The 19,582-nt window shown below is 38.9% G+C and overlaps 1 protein-coding gene across 3 annotated transcripts in view; it reads left to right on the forward strand.

Annotated features, from left to right (window-relative positions):
• The first annotated feature begins 2,564 nt into the window (after nt 1-2,564).
• Nucleotides 2,565-19,582, forward strand: part of EXOC4 (exocyst complex component 4) — an 831,307-nt gene continuing 814,289 nt past the window's right edge. Inside the window, exon 1 of one of the 3 annotated variants that reach the window (XM_079931122.1) lies at nt 2,565-2,862. Coding sequence is in view for 2 of the 3 variants with exons in the window: in XM_079931120.1 (XP_079787246.1) it covers nt 11,364-11,449 (86 nt within the window). In the remaining variant the exon portion in view is untranslated. Of the gene's footprint in view, nt 2,863-11,327; nt 11,450-18,129; nt 18,272-19,582 lie in introns of those variants that run through there. The other 2 variants (XM_079931120.1, XM_079931121.1) reach the window with 2 other exon arrangements.

Here is a 19,582-nt window from a genome sequence, read left to right on the forward strand (position 1 = left end):
GGTAATCACTATTTTGACTTATAACAGTAGAGTATGTTTTGCCTGTTTTTGAACTTTATATAGATGATATTAAACCGTGTGCATTCTTGTGTGTCTGTCTTTTCTTATTCCACATCGTGTTTTTGAGATCCATTCACATTGTTGTGTGTAGCTGAAGCTGGCTTCTTTTTTGTTGCTCTAGAGTGTTCTCTCATATGGCTGTGGCATTGTTTATGCATTCCACTGTGGTTGGGTGTTTTCCTGTAAGGCTCACTTTGGGGATATTATGAATAATGCTGTTGTGAATATCTTTTACACATCTCTTGGTGCATATGTACTCATATATCTGTTGGGAAAAATATATGCATAAAAATAAATAAGTCTTAATGTGTTACCCTTCTCTCCATACACACAGTGGTTTTATTCGCAAGGGTTTTTTATGAAACAGGACTAATAGAGGCAAGTTAGTTTGGGAGAGCTAATCAAATTATACCATGTAGGTTGCTGTTTCTCACTTATCAGCTGAACCAATTCGGCTCGATCATCTCTGTTCAATAGATGTTTAATCCATACAGAATAATAATCCCGTCTGTGAATCAGCTTCCCATGTAATGCCTTCCAATCTCTGGGTATTAAAGGGCATTGTCATAACAAATAAAATGATCTCTGTGGATGGTTGAAGATCCTCTTAGGAGACCTGAAGATGGTCATGCTGTTGTAGCAGCCAGAAGCCATTGCAAAGGGAAGTGTGATTTCAGGATGATTGAATTTCTTGAGACATTAATACAGGTGTCCCCTGTTCTTCGAAAGTTTGCTTTATACCCCTTTGCTTTTATTAAAGACCTACATTGGCACCTGTTTTCGGCATCTGAGAAATTCGAAGATGATTTTCACTTTGACAAAGAAGAAGTGAAAAGCAAAAATAGCGTTCTGCATTCCTTCTGCAGCAAGCCCGTTACAGAGGCAGCACATACCCAGCGCAGGGAGAATGGTCCTGCCAAGTTCCTTCCCCGGGAATTACACTCAACATCTCAGCATGAAGCTGCCTTAGCTTTGAACTCTGTCTGTGTGCATCTGTGCTTTATCTAGATTTATTTTGTGCATCCCTTACCAAGATCAGTCTGAAGGTAATTGCTTCTTCCCTTGAGGCCATTTTAGCATACAAAAGGTTTCGTAGGAACGCTCTAATTTTGGAGAGTGGGGGAAACCTGTACTTGAAATCTTGGAACGGACAATGCCACTGTATAACTGATTGGTACAAGTTTGTTTTGTTTTGTTTTCTAAATCACTGATGAGCCAATTAAGGACAAAAATAAGCATCAAATAACTAAATAAAAATTCAAATGCTTTGTTATTTTGGATATTTGTTTCATTCCACAATCAACATCTCTAAGCAGTTTTACAGAACAAGCACATGGAGTTTTGTATTATCTACAGTTTTCCTTATATATGTGAAAAATATAAACAACACATTAGAGGTTTTTACTCCAGACAGTATGAAAAATTTCAGATATGAAATCATATTGTTGATTGCTTTAATGTTCCTTCTGATTTTATATATTAAGATGAGATTATAATCTATAAATCTATCAAAAATGTTTCTATTTTTGTCATTGTTCCCAAAAGGTAACTTCAGTTTGAATTAATTCAACTAAATGGTGAAGTCTTTTTAAGATTGCTAAAGGAAATACTGTGTTTAAATCACTTGTTATTAGTTTGATGACTGTGGTGACTTTTACCAGCCTCTCTGGTGTAATTTCCCTTAAAAATCAAGTATTTTTGGAAGATTCAGTCTCAGCCTCCTTATATATTATGGTAGAGAGGATGTTTCAACAAATACTGAGCCACTGCTCTGTGGAAAAACTGAGTGTGTAAAAATGAGTTTAACAGTGTTTTTGCACTCTCTTTTGCAAACAAGACCTAAGGAAACAAATACATTCTGCATAACTATCATATTCTCTTGTCATAATTGCTACTAACCAAGAATTAAGGGATCTGTGTTGTGCACGTGTGCCATGCATAAGTGCTCAGGTGAGCTACTGACCTTGTAACCGAGAAGGACCTACGAGGTCCTCCCAGAATAGACACCCACCCACGTCCTCTGCCTGCCTTTTGTCTGTAGAAAAACTTTAGTCAAAGAATAAATTTAATCAGAGAAATGAGAAAATATAGAAAAAAAGGAAAACAGTCAAGCAAGACAAAATAATAATACTTTAGCCATTAAACAAAGTCACGGACCTTTAGTTCTTCCTCAAGGACTATAGATAATATTCTGAGCCATGTCCTTTGATTTGTTTTGCAGATACTGAAACCCTCACCAGGTGGGAGAAATTAACTGTATGCTACCCACGCGCGCACAGACCTCCAGACTGGTTGGAACCAGAAGGTTGATGATGTTGACTTCCAATTAGCTCACCACTGACCAATCAGAAGAATGCCCCTGAGCTGATCACGCCCTGCTCCTTGAACACTGTAAGACTCCTCACTACCCCCTCCAGGGTGGGAGGTGCAGTCTTGAGGGCCTTAGCCAGCTGTGCCCCCCCCCCACCCCCCGCCCCACTTGCCTGGCAAAGCAATACAGCTATTTTTTTTGTGGTACGCGGGCCTCTCACTGCTGTGGCCTCTCCCGCCGCGGAGCACAGGCCCCGGACTGCAGGCCCAGCGGCCATGGCTCACGGGCCCAGCCGCTCCGCGGCATGTGGGATCCTCCCGGACCGGGGCACGAACCCCCGTCCCCTGCACCGGCAGGTGGACTCCCAACCACTGCGCCACCAGGGAAGCCCCAGCTATTTCTTTTACTTCACCCAAAACTCTGTCTCGGAGATTTAAACCAGCACCAGCGTACCGAGGCTGAATTTCGACAACAAACTTTGGCCTTAAAAGGTAAGCAGAATTTTAACCAGGTGAATTGAAAAACATTTTTTCTTAAAAACAACCATATGCTGAGTGTCCTACAAACATATATTATCTTTGAGTATCTCAACAAACCTGAAGCTAGGTAACCACATTTTAACAGGTGTGGTATCTAGGCTCAGAGACATTTTAGGTTGAGCAAAAGTAGGTAGGAAAAAGGGAAATATAAGAATACCTGGTGTGGGACTTCCCTGGTGATGCAGTGGTTAAGAATCCACCTGTCAGTGCAGGGCACACGGGTTTGATCCCTGGTCTGGGAAGATCCCACATGCCACGGAGCAACTAAGCCCGCGAGCCACAACTGCTGAAGCCTGCGCACCTAGAGCCCGTGCTCCGTAACAATAGTAGCCCCTAATGGCTGCAACTAGAGAAAGCCCTCACGCAGCAGCGAAGACCCAGTGCAGCCAAAAAAAGAATACCTGGAATATTTGGGACATGTCTAGAGAGTAGGGTATAATGGGGAGTGATCGATAAAGGAAGCTGGAAAGATAGCTTGGAGCTGGCTCTCTAGTAAACAATGTGAAAACCACGCTTTGGGCAATGGCAGTCCTTGGAGATTTTTAAGGCAGGAGTAAAAGGATCAGATTCCTGCCTTTTTTGTTTGTTTATAGGAGAGATTTATTAGAAGAAATACTACAGCAGATATAAACTACATAAAGTCTTAATTTCTACTCATACAATGGTAGATTTGATATAATGCATAATAAAATTTTCTTTAATCCATAGTGCAAAGTTTGATCACTAAGTCATTAGTTGATAAGCAAACCTCACAGAACGGCTTCACATCAGCAAAGGCCACAAACGCCATATACATACACGTGTATAGGTAGATATATTTTTGGGGTAAAATTTGTAATATTAAATTAACCATTTAAACGTGTACAGTTTGGTGCCATTTAATATATGCACATGGTATGCAACATTCTCTAGGTCCAGAACTTTCATCACCTCAAAAGGAAATTGTATACCTGTAGCAGTCACGCCTCACGTTCCCTTCCTCCTGGCTCCCAACATCCACTAATCTGTCTTCTCTCTCTTTGGATTTACCTCTTCTGGATGCTTCATATAAAAGAAATCAGACATATGTGACCTTTTGTCTGGCTTCTTTCACTTAGCATAATGTTTTTGAGATTCATCCAGGTTGTAGAATCTATCAGTACTTCATTTCTTGTTATGGATGAATAATATTCCATTGTATGTGGTTATACCACCTTTGGTTTATCCATCTGTCCACTGATGAACATTAAGGTTGTTTCCACTTTTTGGATATTGTGAATAGTACTGCTATGAATATTTGTGTACAAGTTTTTATTTGAACACTTGCTTTCAATTCTTTGGCATAGGTACCTATGAGTAGAATTGCTGGGTCATGTTGAATTTTATGTTTACATTTTGGAAGAACCACAAAACTGTTTTCCAAGCAGCTGTACTATTTTATATTCTCATAGGTAATGTACTAGGGTTCCATTTCTCCACAAACTTGCCAACACTTATTTTCTTTTTTCAAAAAATTTTAAATCATGGCCATCCTAGTGGGTGTGAAGTGGTATCTCATGGTGGCTTCGATTTGCATTTCCTTAATGACTAATGGTGTTGAGCATCTTTTCACATGTGTGTTGGCCATTTGTACATCTCCTCTGGAGAAATGTGTATTCAGAAACTTTGCTTGTTAAAAACACTGGATTGTCTTTTTGTTGCTGAGTTGTAAAAGTTTTTTATATTTTCTGGATGCTAAATTTTTATCAGATATATGGGATTTGCAAATATTTTTTTCCCATTCTGGAGTTTGTCTTTTCAGTCAAGAGATTTTTGAGCCATTTATTGAAACAGGAAACACAGAGGAAGAAGCCAATGAGGATAGAAAGGGGTAGGAGAAGTGGGTTCAGTTGGAGGTGTTGGTTGGGACACCCAGCCAAAGGTATTTGGCTACACATGGTGCCTGGAACATCCTATGCATTTGGTGTTTGTTGATTGATGGAATCTGGGAGAGAAGCTGGGGACAGTTGCTGCTTTAGCTACAAGCCGTCAGGCTGTATTCCACAGAAACAAAGGACACTCCCCTTTCAACAAAGTTGTCCTTTATTGTTGAAAACACTATTTTTGGCCAACCTCCTAAAACAGTCAGAAACTCAAATGAACTTGAAGATTTGGCCACAATTCCCGGATCAGACAGCATAGGCTGAACCATGTTACCGAGAATACGGAAAACAAAATCAACCAGTGAGAGATACAGCCTATTGTAATCTACTTATAATATTTCCCTTCAAATAGAATACAATGTGTGTATATCTTAATCTAAGCTTATATTTATGTAAGATTTATTTGAACCAAAGTAATTGAAGAAGCTGATATAAAATTCAAATCCTGTATAAATAAAACAGTTCCTTTTTCCATGATGCATCATTGACTTTTTAAAAAATTAATTAATTTTTGGCTGCATTGGGTCTTCGTTGCTGCACACAGGCTTTTCTGTAGTTGTGGTGAGCATGGGCTACTCTTTGTTGTGGTGTGTGTGCTTCTCGTGATGCTCAACACAGGCTCTAGGTGCACGGGCTTTAGTAGTTGTGGCACATGGGCTCAGTAGTTGTGACTTTTGGGCTCTAGAGCGCAGGCTCAGTAGTTGTGGCGCACGGGCTTAGTTGCTCCGCAGCATGTGGGATCTTCACGGACCAGGGCTCGAACCCGTGTCCCCTGCATTGGCAGGTGGATTCTTAACCACTGTGCCACCAGGGAAGTCCAGCATCATTGAATTTTGCCTTCAGTTTATAATCTGTGTGCTGTGCCTTGATTTACTTGGCCATGCCTAAAGCAGATTTTTATATCTTGGGTGAGCAGGCAATGTTGATGGGGGCATGAAATACCTCCTTTTTAGAATTCTGCCCACATGGCTTATATTTTGAGACACTCTTTTTGAAATCCCCTGGATCTGTGCTGGGTGTCCTGCAGACACCCAAGCCTGGCATTATTATTTTTATGAATCTCAGGGAAGCCATTCTGCTGCTGAGCTAGCCTCACTCACACATTTCATTTATCCACAATAATAAGAATATCAATACCTTGGATTTATATAGAGCCTCTCGTCCAGAGGTCAAAGCATTTTAATTTAATTGGCTGTTCCTGTGGCTTTAAGAGCCTCTGGGTATATTTACAAATGTAATAATAAGAAACAGTCTGCCCTGGTTTACAATATAATAGACAGCATAAAATAAGACCTGAACATACACTGCTTCTCACTCTCACTGCACAAACATATCCGATGCCTGGCCATGGGGTTCAGGGTCCTTTCTGAGCAGATCTCCGTGTGCCTCTTTACCCATAATTCCACTTTTTCTCCATGAGTTCTTTACTTTAGTGAAATTATTCTCTTATCATAGGATGCATGTTTTCCCTTTGCTCCTTAACCTGTTATAGAAGGCCCTTCTCCTCCTCAGATGCTTTTTAAGTCTGTACTTTTTTTGTTTTTGGTCCAGCTGACTTATAACCCATCTATTCCATGAAGACTGACTGCTATAGCATCCTAGCCTTCCTTGCTTATTTCCCATTGAAAAATCTGAAGCATTTATGCTCTTATTCTTTGGGCATTGATGCTGTGGTTTATGGTCATTTCCTTTTCTTTTCTTTCCCTGTATAGCATGTCAGCCCCTCCACGCAGAGCAGTCTATCATCAATGCGTTAGATGTTCATAAACCTTAGCTGGTTCCAAGTAGCCCGGTGAGTTTGGGAGTCTGCGTTGAAGGCTGAAGGTTACAAACAAGCAGACCCACTATGGCTTCTCCTAATTGTATTTTCCCCATTGTTCACAGTTTAGTGCAAGTTTGGAATTAGTTTAGAAGGTCATCTAGAATAGAAACAATGTGAAAGGCTATGGTTGTCACCTGAAGATGAAAGGTACAATGGTACAAAGATTTCCTGAGGTGGGATGTGAAGGAAGTGGAACAGAGAAAACAATTTATTGAATGAAGGTTTAATTGGGGTGTGTTGATTTAATTATCATGAAATTGCATTTCCAGTGTGTAATTAAAGTAGCCCATCATTTTTGATGCTTATCCAATTCTTGCTTTTTAAAAACAAAGTTCTTTTTAAAAATTTCTGTTTATAAAAGTAACACCTATTCAGAGAAAATTTGGAAAACACAGTGAAGTGTTTAAAAAAAAAAAACAACGAAAAATTATCTTTTGCTTGCTCCTCAAAACAACTTCATAATACCCAGAGATGTATTTTAAACAAAATTAGTACCATACTTTAGTAACGACAGCTGATATTTACAAAGTGCTGGTCATGTATACCTCACACAGTCTCACTATAACACTCTAAGGGAAGTAGTATCCTCATCTGCTTTACAGATAAGGAAGCTGAGGCGCGGGAAGATGACGAAACTTGCCTAAGGTAACCTAGCAAGCAAGTGGAGAGCTGGGATTGAATCTGGCCAGTCTACCGCATAACCTACATTCTTTATTTTCTTATTGTGGTAAAATACACATAACATAGGAATGATCATTTTAACCATTTTTAAGCGTATCATTCAGTGGCCTTTAATATTCACAAAATTGTACAACCATCACCATGATTAAGTTCCAGAACATTTTCATCATCTCCAAAGGAACCCTGTGTCTACAAAGCAGCCATTCTCCATCCGCACCTCACCCCAAACCCTGGGACTCACTCATCTACTTTCTGTCTGTATGAATTCACCTAGTCCAGATATTTCGTGTAAACAGAATCATATGCTGCGTGGCCCTTTGTGTCTGGCTTCTTTCATTTAGTACAATGTTTTCAAGTTTCCTTAATGATGTAGCATGCATCAGTATTTCATTCCCATTTATAGATGAATAATATTCCATTGGATGGATATGTCACATTTTGTTTATACCTTAGTCACATACCACATATTATACCACATTCATCTATTGATGGACATTTGAGTTGTTTCTGCCTTTTTACTATTATGAACAATGTTGCTATGAATGTTTTTGTACAAGTATTTTTTTGAGCACCTGTTTTCAATTCTTTTTGATATATACCTATGAGTGGAATTGCTGGGTCATATGGTAATTTTATGTTTAACTTTTTGAGGAACCACCAAACTGTTTTCCACAGCTGATGTATCATTACATTCCCACCAACAAAGTTTGAAGGTTTTTTTAATCAACATTTTTTCCCCCATTTTTAAAAATTAAAGCCAAACTAGTAGGTGTAAAGTGCTATCTCACTGTGATTTTGATTTGCATTTCCCTGTTGTTAAGCATCTTTTCATGTGTTTGTTGGCCATTTGTATTGATATATCTTCTTTGGAGAAATGTCTGTTCACATCTGTTGCCCAGTTTTTAATTGGAGCTTTTGTCTTTTGCTTTTGAGTTGTAAGAATCCTTTCCATATGTTGGATATAAGACCCTTATCACATATATGATTTGCACATATTTTCTCACATTCTGTGGGTTGTCTTTTTAAAATTTCTTCATGGTGTTCTTTGATGCACAAAAGTTTTAAATTTTGATGAATTCCAGCTTATCTATTTTTCCCTTTGTTGCTGTTGCTTTTGGTGTCATACATAAGAATCCACCGCCAAATCTAAGGTCATAAGGATTTACCCCCTATGTTTTCTTCTAGGAGTTTTATCTCTTACATTTAGGTCTTTGATGCATTTTGAGTTAAATTTTATGTGTGGTTCAAGGTCTGAATAGGTGGTATCCTCCCCACTCCCAAAATTCATATGTTGACTCCTAACCCTCAGAGGTGGTGGTATTAGAAGGTGGGGGCTGTTGGAGGTGATTAGGGATTAGTGTTCTCATAAACGACACCTCACAGAGATCCCTAGCCTCTTCCACCATGTGAGGGCCCAACGAGAAGGTGCTGGCTAAGCACTAGGAAGAGGGCGTTCCCCATGAAACAACCATGATGACACCTTGATCTGGGACTTCCTAAGATTCAGAACTGTGAGAAATAAATTTCTGTTGTTTATAAGCTACCCAATCTGTGGATGGACTAAGACAGTGTCCAACTTCATTCTTTTGCAAGTGGATATCCAGCTTTTCTAGCATCATTTGTTGGAGGGACTATTATTCTCCCATTGAATAATATTGGCACCCTTGTAGAAAGTCAGTTGATTATAGATGTATGGGTTTATTTCTGGACTTATAATTGTATTCCATTTATCTATGTGCTTATGTTTTTGCAAGTACCACACTTTTGATTACTGTAGCTTTTTGGTAAGTTCTGAAGTCAAGAAGTCTGTGTCCTCCAAACTTGCTATTTTTTTCAAGATTGTTTTGGCTATGTGGGATTCCTTGCAATACCATATAAATTTTAGGACCAGTTTTTCTAATTCTGCAAAAAGACCGTTGAAATTTTCGTAAGGATTGCATTGCATCTGTAGATAGCTTTAGGGAGTATTGACATCTTAATGATATTAAGTCTTCCAGTCCATGAACACAGGATGTCTTTCCATTTACGTAGGCCTTCTTTAATTTCTTTCAGCAAAGTTTTGTAGTTTTCAGTGTATAAGTCTTTCACCTCCTTGGTTAAACTTATTCCTAAGTATTTTATCCTTTTTGATGCTATTGTAAATGGAATTGTTTTGTTAATTTCCTGTTTGGATTGTTTATTGCTAGTGTCTAAAAGCACTATTGATATTTTTGCCTTGCTATTGTGTCCTGCAACCTTGCTGAATTCATTTATTAGCTCTAATAGTTTTTAAAAATTTCTTTAGGATTTCCATATGTACAACCATGTTGTCTACAAATAGAGATGGTTTTACTTCTTCCTTTCTAACTTGAATGCCTTTCATTCTTTTTTTTTTTTTTTTTTTGCCTAATTGTTCTGGCTGGAATTTCCAGATCTTTGTTGAGTACAAGTGGCAAAATGGACATCATTGTCTTGTACCTGATCATAGCTGGAAAGCTTTCAGTTTTTCACCATTGAGTATTAGCTGTGGGTTTTTAATAAACATCCTTTATCACATTGAATAAATTCCCTTGTATTTCTAGTTTTCTGAGTGTTTCATCATGAAAAGGTTGTTGGATCCTGTCAAAAGCTTTTACTGTATCAACTGAGGTGATCATGTGTTTTTTTCCCTACTGCCTGCATCCTTAGCCAGTAGGCCCAATTACCTCTCTCTCTCTCTCTCTCTCTCTCTCTATATATATATATATATATATATAAGTTCTTTAATTTTATAGCCTGCTTTTTGCACTTACATCATGAACATCTTCTCTTCATTAAAACTCACTAAAATTGTGATTTCCAATGGCTATATGTTATAATATATCTATCCTCTTGTGGACATTCCATAATTTATTTAATACTTCTGTTTTAAAATTTTCAGTATTTTTTCTGTATCTCTGTTTCTTTAGGATCAAAGTCCCTAGAACTGGAATTATTGGGCCAAAGGCAAGGAACACTAAAAGAAAAAAAAAATATATTTCCAACTTATTTTAAAAAAATCACTGTGAACCTCTACCAGCTTATATCTGCCTAATCAAAGCAGTGGACATTCTCTGTGCTTGCTATTTCGTAACTCCAGGACCTCTGAGTTTGCTTTCTATCCGTCTCTGAAGTTCTTTAATCTCTACCTCTACTAAGGAGATCACTCACTGCCTTCCCTCCTTTTCAATATTTATTTTTCTTCTTGTTCCTCGATTTATGCACTTTCTATTCTTACTCTGATCGTTGTTTTAGTTCATCTGCTGAATTAGTGACTAAGCCAGTAGAGTTGAATGCAGGACATATGAAAACTTAACAGTAAAAATATTAATAAAGCACAACTGTGCATCATTACCAACTATATTTTATTTAGCTTGGGAAGAAAAGGAATCTGCAATCTGGTCAGTGTTGCTTTTCGGTTTTTCTGTCTTTTCTTTATCAATATCCATTTGTGTGTTCCTGCTTGCATGTTTTTTAGGATTACCTGGAAATGTCAAAATAATCGAACTCACGCATTAAACGAATGTATAAACATTTAGTTTTAGAGAATACTAAAGAAAAGCATTTCTGTGTCTATTCATTTTCGCATTTTATTGGATTTTTCTTAACCACCTGTGTTTAAAGTAAAAACTTTGTATATAGACATCAAGCACCGACCCTACTTAAATACACACCCCACATACGCACTTTGGCAATGTCAGATAAATTTGATTTAAAAAGTAATAAAATTCTAAAAACAAGGAAACTGGGAAAAAACCCACGATCAGAATAAATACAAATGAAGACATTAGGAGATTTCATCAAGTCGCAACTAGATCAGTTTTTCTGCGCGCCCAGGAAACGTGGAAGAAAACTACAGTACCCAGAATGCTTAGAGCGCGCGTCGGCCCTCGAAACTTGCTGCTTCAGTCCCGCCTCCTTCCTTTACCGATTGGATTATCCAGTTCCGTGACTCTGGACTTCTCTTCTCCCATTGGTGCACTCTCCAGAGGTCAATTACAGAGTTTACCCTCTGTTCCTTCTGGCTCAGCCGCTCTCCACCTTGTACCAAGATGGCGGCAGAAGGAGCTGGTGGGAAATACAGAAGCACAGTCAGCAAAAGCAAAGACCCCTCGGGGCTGCTCATCTCTGTGATCAGGTGAGGGAGGCAGGGTCAGGGGACGGGGGCAGCGGTTCGACCTCCGCTTTGGAAGGGAGAAGGGTTAGCTGGGTTCTACCCTGCTGACCCCTCCCTTCCCTCCTTGCCTCCCCTCAGCCCCTCCCAAGGGCCCCCACAGTTCTGCCTTTTTCTCTGGGGTTGGGCTAGAGGGAGGAGCCCGGCCTCGCAGTGTTTTCCTAATTTAGGGCCAGAGCTTCGCATTAGGGTCCCGGGGCCCTAAAAGCACACTGTTTGGGACTTGGTGGAGAAAGCCAGGTGTGTTCACTTATTCATACATTTACTGATCGATTGCTTTCAGCACCGCTCATTGTGGAAGGCATCTTGTTCCCTGGGCTTCTGGGTGTCAGGCCCTGAAGTCCGGAGACTCCTGTCACGAGTTGCAGACTGTGTTCTCACACGTTGGACACCTCCAACCACCTGTGAATGGCCACAGCCTCAAATACAAGAGCCTGTAGTGAGCTGGTAGAAGGGCTGTGGGTTTGAAAGCACACATCCGTGTTTGATTTTTGTTCTGCCTTCCTATCCCGATCTAGTCTTTAAAAAACAAAACAAAACAAATTTCACGTTATCCTCTATGCATATCATTTTCCCAGACTATATATGGTGGGAGCAGGAGTGGTCGACCTTTTAGAGGTTTTTTTCTTTAAGTGAAATAAATTATAAGGGTGGAGAACCCTTTCAAACCCATTTCAATAAAATGAAAATAAAAAGAACGGAGGATGCATATCTCTTGTTAGTAAATTGTTCTGACTCTGAAGTTGCTGCTTTGTCTGTCTGTTCAATTTGTATTCTTTGTGTTACCCGTCTTGCAACATTGTATTCATGATTACCTCCTCTTATCCTTAACCTCTACTTCAAATTCTCTCTCAAAGACTGTAGCTTTCCTGGTTGCTTTGGCAACAAGCCTCAAAAAGGAAAACCATTTTAGGCTCATGTTTATAAAATCTGAGCATCCCTGAAGATGTATCTGGTACGTGCCAGTTCTCTTCCGTGTTTCCTTGGACCTGTCATTTTGTCACAAAATAAATTACTTGTTAGTGATAGAGTCCACTGTCCTTTGAAAAGTTTGAATAGTTTAGCTTTATCTTTTTGTGTCAACGAGCAGTTGTTTTTCCTTTTTGAATAGTGAATGTTAAAAATTCTCCTTCAATTCCGTTCTGATACGTAACAGGTGTCATTTCTGTACTACATTATGTATTAGCATAACACTATATTTTCATATTCATCCTATTAGCAATAAACAGCATTTATTGTTACAAGCATCTTTTAAATGGAAAAAAGACACTAGGTGGATAAGGGTTTGACCTGAGGACAGGGTAGGAGTATATATGGGGAATAACCAAATCTCATCACTATTTGCAGCCATGGTACCAAATAGTTAAATGATTAATTTGTTAGAGGGATAGTCCACTTTAAAGCATTTAAAAGTCAAAATGATTTAAAGAAGTATAGTGTAATTGTAATGGAAGTGTTACATTTGGTGGATGGGTTATTTAAGTGCCTCGAGACTCATAAATGAAATTCTTAACCATTTATAAAATACTGAATAAAAATATTTCAGGAGGGTCAGCTGTTTCAAAGGGTGGACTATGGGGTTTTGCAGAAGAGGTTCTGTTGTGATGCCGTGCTTTGATGAGGGGATGCATGGTGTTTGGGACTGTGTCTTTTGGAGGCTGCTGCTAACCACAGCTTTTGGTTTTAAGTTTTGCCCCTGGCCCTTTAAAATGGAACTAATTGGGTGGACGGAGTCCTAATTACCTGCTGATGTACTATTTGGACACACAAGGTACCCACACAGCATTTTCCTACTTTTCTGTTGATTCACCCCCCACCCCAACCTTTTGTTTGGTGTGAAGTTGGGGCAGGCAGCCCTTCTAAATAGGAAACAAGCAAGATGGCATTTTGGAGATGTTATTTTATTTTTGTGAGGTCTTGTCAGGTTTTTAATTGGGAAATGTGTCTACCACTTACTGTTAGGTGATTTACTTCCCAATTACATGTGACTCTCTTCTCTTTATGAGTTGGCCTTTAATAGCTGGTTTAATTTGGAAGACAGACTTGGGCTGTGACTTGAGGAGACCTCATTGAAACCTCGGAGCGGAGCTTTTGTGGACAGACTCTGCTCACAGATGTCAAGGAGGTTTGAAGGCAGTTAAAGGATCACATGGTCATCAACTTTTATGTCTTCACAGAAGTTGGAGTTTCAAAAACTTGGTAAATCCTTTATGGTAGACACCTGTTAAATCCCCTTCCTCCTCAGAGTATTTTGGTCAGCCCTGTATTTAATTCAAAGTACACTTTGATGAAGGAGTCCACGTTTTGATCAGAACTTTGAACAAACAGCTTTGAGGTCCACGCCACAGACTGTGGCAGGAAGGGAGTGTGGTCACTGTTCAGAGCAGAGTCCTCGGAGTCCTCGGAGTCGTGAGGGGACTAGTGTTGATGGAGAGGAGCACTAACTCCTCTCCATCTGAGCCTGTCTCATAATGGTTTTTAGGATTTCCAGCTCTCTTTGTACCCTGGGGAGTCTTGACTCTAGTGATGCAGTACTGTTTGAAAATTACTGTTGGTATATCTGGAAACTAAACATGTATAAACTTTCTGGAAGCCCTGGGGCATCTGGAAGCATATATGGATGTAAGGGGCAAAAGAATTCCCATTTTTCTGGCTAAACGCACAGAATTGATACCTTGGGAACCCATGTCTAAGTTTCTAACCTCGTGTAATTTTTAGCATTGAAATTTCTTAAAGGCTTTGAGGTATATAGTTTTAATTTGGGGTGATAACGATCAGGTTTTTTCCAAGCCATTTCTTATAGATAAATGTTGTCAGAGTCTTCAGTGGGAGGTTCGGTATAGGTAGTAGAGCCTTACTGTATTATCCATGTAAAGTGACCTTGGACTCATTACTTAAAAACCCCTGTGTCTTAGTTTGTCATTTGTAAAATGGGATAATCATACAATGTGCTCTGGGTTTTCAAAAAATTAAATAAGAGTATGTAAAAGTGCCTCACAGTTTGGCACAGAGAAGGCACCCAAATGTTCATTTCCTCCTTTCCAGGAGCCCCAGCTTCTCTGGTTAGAAAGTTGCTTTGAGTAAGTTTGCCAGATAGCAACCAGGATATAATTTTCCGTCAGAAATATCCTTGCTATGTTGACTAGAATGTTTGATGCCAGTTGACAGAATGTTCTCTTTGTAACTAAGAAACCTTGTATAGCTGACTTAAGATGGTAATTCTTTGATAATTTGAGACTCAGCTAAAGAAGCTAGATTTAAATATATCTATGCTTATGCGTGTATAAGAAACATGTAAAATATGAACAGACATAAAATGTAAAACATTTATTAAAGATAAAAAGACTATAAACAAACAAACCGAAGGGACCATGGTCTCTTTGCCTAGATAACCCTCGTTGCCATTAAAGAATTATATATGTGATTTTCTAAAATTATATGCATAATTTTTAAAAATTAGTTACATATTTAGAAAAGTCAGATATTTCAAGAGGTACAAAATAAAAAGTAGACTTTCCCCCCTGTTCGTCTCCCTCCTGAAACATACCCCTTTTAAGTGTCCTGAGGGAAATATAAGACTGTATTTAAGTATGTGTGAATGTATAATCTTTAAACAAAATAATATATATTCTTTAATGTATTAATATCTAATATTGTTTATGAGTTTATATGCACTTAAGGAATATTCATAAAAATTATATATTCTATGTGCTTTAAACAAATGCGATCATACTATGTGCACTTTTGCACCTTTGTTCATTTGTTTTTCTTTATCTTGGAGATCTTTTCTAGCAGCACACGTTGATCTTATTCATTGTTTTTAGTGTCTAGGTAGTATTCTGTCACATGGATACACCATAGTCTATTTAATTGGTGGCCCATACCCCCCCACTTTTTAACACATACTTTTGGTTTTATTTTTTGTTCTGTTAAAAATATGTTGCAATGAGCATTCTTGTACATTGGGCAGTATATCCATGGTGTAAGTCCATGGCAGTGGCAAGAGAATAGCTGATTTAGAGTATATGTGCATTTTGTGTTTTGACAGAGCCAAAATGTCCTCCAGAAAGACGGTAATTGACATCCCCACAAGTGGTGTATTAGAGTACCTGTTTTCCTGTGCTCTTGCCAGAAACCGAGTATTTTTGATGATTGTCTCTGTTAACTCTCCTCTACTGCATGATTAAGAGGGAAGTGTTTACCCCACTGTCATTTAGACAGTGTTGTTGCATGTATGTGGATATATGTGATTTGAAAATATTTTTTCCTGGTCTGTGGCTTTTCTTCTTATTCTCTAGGCAGAGAATTCGTCTTGTCCAGAGCAGAAGTTTTTAATCTTAGTAAAATCCAGCCTATCACTTGTTTCTTTCACGAATGGTGTGTAGCTAAAAAGTCATTGCTGTACCCAAGGTCATCTCAATTTTCTCCTATGCTAACTTCTAGGTGTTTGATATTTAGGTCTCATACTCATTTTGAATTAATTTTTGTGAAGGCTGTAGGATCTCTGTCTAGATTGATTTTTATTTTGGTGACTGTCCAGTTATTCTCACACCATTTGTTGAAAAGATTATCTTTTCTCCATTGTTGGATATATGTGAGATCTTCACCAACATTCTATGCTTTTTCTCTTTCTATGCACACTTGTCATTGTAACTTTTCCCATTTTCCTTTATAAAAATCGTATCACATAGACTTGTTAAAAAAAAGTCATCAAAGAGAAGCATTGTCCAAAAATCCTGTTTCCCAAAATACTGTTTTTGTTTTTAAGGTTTTTGTGTGGATCCTGCCCAGGTACCTACAGGGCTTAACGGTTGTAATTATAACAAAGTTAACACTTTTTTTAGCATAACAAAAGAATATAAATATCTTCGAATATTTTTAAAGTGGTAGAAAATTACAGAGAAGGAAATATAAGTTACTCATATTCACCCAGAATTAACCATCGTTAATAACTTTGCTTTCAGCTTTTAAAAATCATTGCATTATTATAAAAATAGTACATACTCATTATAAAGTATTCAAACAATGGAAATGCAGAAAAATGTGAAGATGTAAGTAAAAAATATTTTTCCAAACTTTATCCTCCATAAGTTACCATCATTGATATTAGGTGAGCCTAATTTTAGATCTCTCTGTGTGTGTCTCTCTCTCTGTATGAGATGTTGGATGGATAGATAGAAATATTTTAAAAGATAAATATGGGATCTTACTCTGTGTGCTAAACTTAACACGATAACTTAATGTCTCCGTTTTTAAGGTATACATACATATAGTAAAGTGCACACATATTAAGTATATGGCTTAATGAATTTTTGCCTGTGTAACCAGTACTCGTGTCAAGATAGAGAACACTTCCAGCATCCCTGTCAGTTTTTTTCCAGTTCAGTTTTTTTGTAAGGATATCCTGTGGTTCCAACACCATTTGTTTAAAATACTTTTTTCACTGAATTTCTTTGGCACCTCTGTCAAAAATCAGGTGGCCAGTGTGGAGCTGTCAATGTTTCTTGACTCTCTAGTGTGTTCCATTCATCTGTTTATCTTAATGACAGTTCTACACAGTCTTGATTACTGCTTTTATAAGTCTTGGAGACAGATAGTGTAAGCTTTCCAACTCTGTTCTACTTTTTCAAAGTTTTTTTGGCCATTCTAGGTCCTTTGCATTTCCATATCAATTTTAGAATTAGCTAATCAATTTCTAGAATAAAACCCGCTGGGATGTTGGTTGGGATTGCATGGAATGTCCTGATTAATATGGGATAATTGACGTCTTAACAATATGAGTTTTCTGATCCATGAACAGGGTATCTCTCTCCACTTAACTCCTCTTAGCAATTTTTTTGTAGATTTCAATGTGTAAGTCCACGTATTGTTTGTCAGATTTACCTTTAAGTAGTTTAAGACACTTCAAGTTGTCCCACAGCTCACTGAACGCTGATGTTCTCCCCCCGCCCCCTTTTATTTTTTTGGTTTTTTTTTCTTGGTGAGTTTTTATTTTTTGGTATAGTTTCTGTTGCTGTGTGTTAAAGTTCACTAATCTTTTCTGCAATTCCTAATCTGCTGTTAATTCCATGTAATGTAATTTTTATTAGATTGTGGTTTTGCTCTCTAAGAAGTTTGATTTGGGTATTTAAAAAAATATCTTCAGTCTTTCCTATAGCTTCTTGAACATGGAATACAGGTGTTATAACTGTTTAAATGTTCTTTGCTAATTTTATCATCTGTTGTCATTTTGGGGTTAGTTTTGGTTGATTAATTCCCCCTCCCCCGCCCCCCCGCCCCCGTGTGCCTTGCCACTTTTTGGATGCTAGATTTTGTGAATTTTACCTTGTTGGGTACTGATATTGGATATCTTTGTTTTCCTATAAATATTCTTGAGCATTGTTCTGGGATGTGGCTGTTACTTGGAAACAGTGTGGCCCTTTAAGGTCCTGTTTTAAATTTTGCTAATTGGGAGCAGAGCAACATTAGTTTAGGGCCATTTTGTCTCAGTACTATGGCAAATCCTTCTGAGTACTCCACCCAGTGCTCTGTGAGTGATGAGATTTTTCACTCTGGCTGTGTGTGATTTCAGATAATTGTTCTCGCAGTGCTTTCAGGTGGTTCTTTTTGTGGCCTTGAGTAGTTTTCTACCACGCATGCTCAGGGGAAGACTCCAGGGAGCTCCTCCACTCCTTGCCAGGGTGCTTTGGGTAGCTCTCTCCTCTCCGGGACTCTGCTCTGCAAATTCGAACAGCTTTCATGTCCAAGGTTTTGAAACCCGTTCTGTTTGTTGTTTCAGATGGGAGGGTAAATCTATTTCCTGTTATTTAATCCGTTCCAGCAGTAGAAGTCTATCAGTGCTTCATATTTTAAAAAATATCTCAGGATATTAATCGTCATGGGTCAAATTTTGGGTTGCCTATGCTCAGAGAGGAAGAATAAGGTAACCAGATGTGCTAAATGAAGTTGTGGCACGAAGGTGAGCTAGGTATCTCAGCGCTGATGGTCTTGCTGATTCTGCAGTATTTTACAGAGTATTTAATGAAACAGTTCATTTCGTATAGTACTTTTTCAGGAACTTTTCCTCCAGAACTCTTAGAAATGCCTAGGAACTAGTTTGCATCTGTTTATGTACTTATTTTAAAAAATGTAGTTCTTTTTAATGCCTGTGATGGTATTGTTTATTGAGGTCTAGTGTGGCTGGTAAATGGGTTTTCTTTGGGTGACATAGTACTTAGACTCTTTCTGTTGGTGGTGGTTTTGTTTTTGTTTGCATTGGGACGCTTGCAACCTGTGCTGGCCTTTTGCAGTTTGCAGTGGTGAGCTCTGCTTCCCTATTGTCTTTTTTTGTTTGTTTGTTTGTTTTTTGCGGTACGCGGGCCTCTCACTGCCTTGGCCTCTCCCGTTGCGGAGCACAGGCTCCGGACGCGCAGGACCAGCGGCCACGGCTCACGGGCCCAGCCGCTACGCGGCATGTGGGATCCTCCCGGACCGGGGCACGAACGCGTGTCCCCTGCATTGGCAGACTGACTCTCAACCACTGCGCCACCAGGGAAGCCACCTATTGTCTTTATTTATTTATTTATGGCTGCGTTGGGTCTTCGTTGCTGTGCACGGGCTTCTCATTGCGGTGGCTTCTGTTGTTGCGGAGCACGGGCTGTAGGCGCGCGGGCTTCAGTAGCTGTGGCTCCAAGGCTCTAGGGCACAGGCTCAGTAGTTGTGGTGCACGGGCTTAGTTGCTCTGCGGCATGTGGGATCTTCCCGGACCAGGGCTCAAACCCCTGTCTCCTGCATTGGCAGGCGGATTCTTTTTTTTTTTTGGGGGAGGGGCAGGCGGATTCTTAACCACTGCGCCACCAGGGAAGCCCTACCCTATTGTCTTATACTCTGCTGCTCCATACGTTTTTGTTAACTGCTTTCAAGCTATGAAATGAGTTATGACCTTGGTCTTTATGGTAGCCAGTCCTTTGTGGTTTTCACCTTGAAAAACACTGAGACTCACCATTTAACAGGAAGTTATAAGGGAAAATTCTCGTGTATCATTTGACATTGTAAGAAAAATAAGTATTTCAAGATCCTTAGAAACTTTTCTGACTTTCATTTATTCTTTTAAAAGTT

The sequence above is a fragment of the Stenella coeruleoalba genome (genome assembly GCF_951394435.1).
Source record: "Stenella coeruleoalba genome assembly, chromosome: 9".
Classification (NCBI taxonomy): domain Eukaryota; kingdom Metazoa; phylum Chordata; class Mammalia; order Artiodactyla; family Delphinidae; genus Stenella; species Stenella coeruleoalba.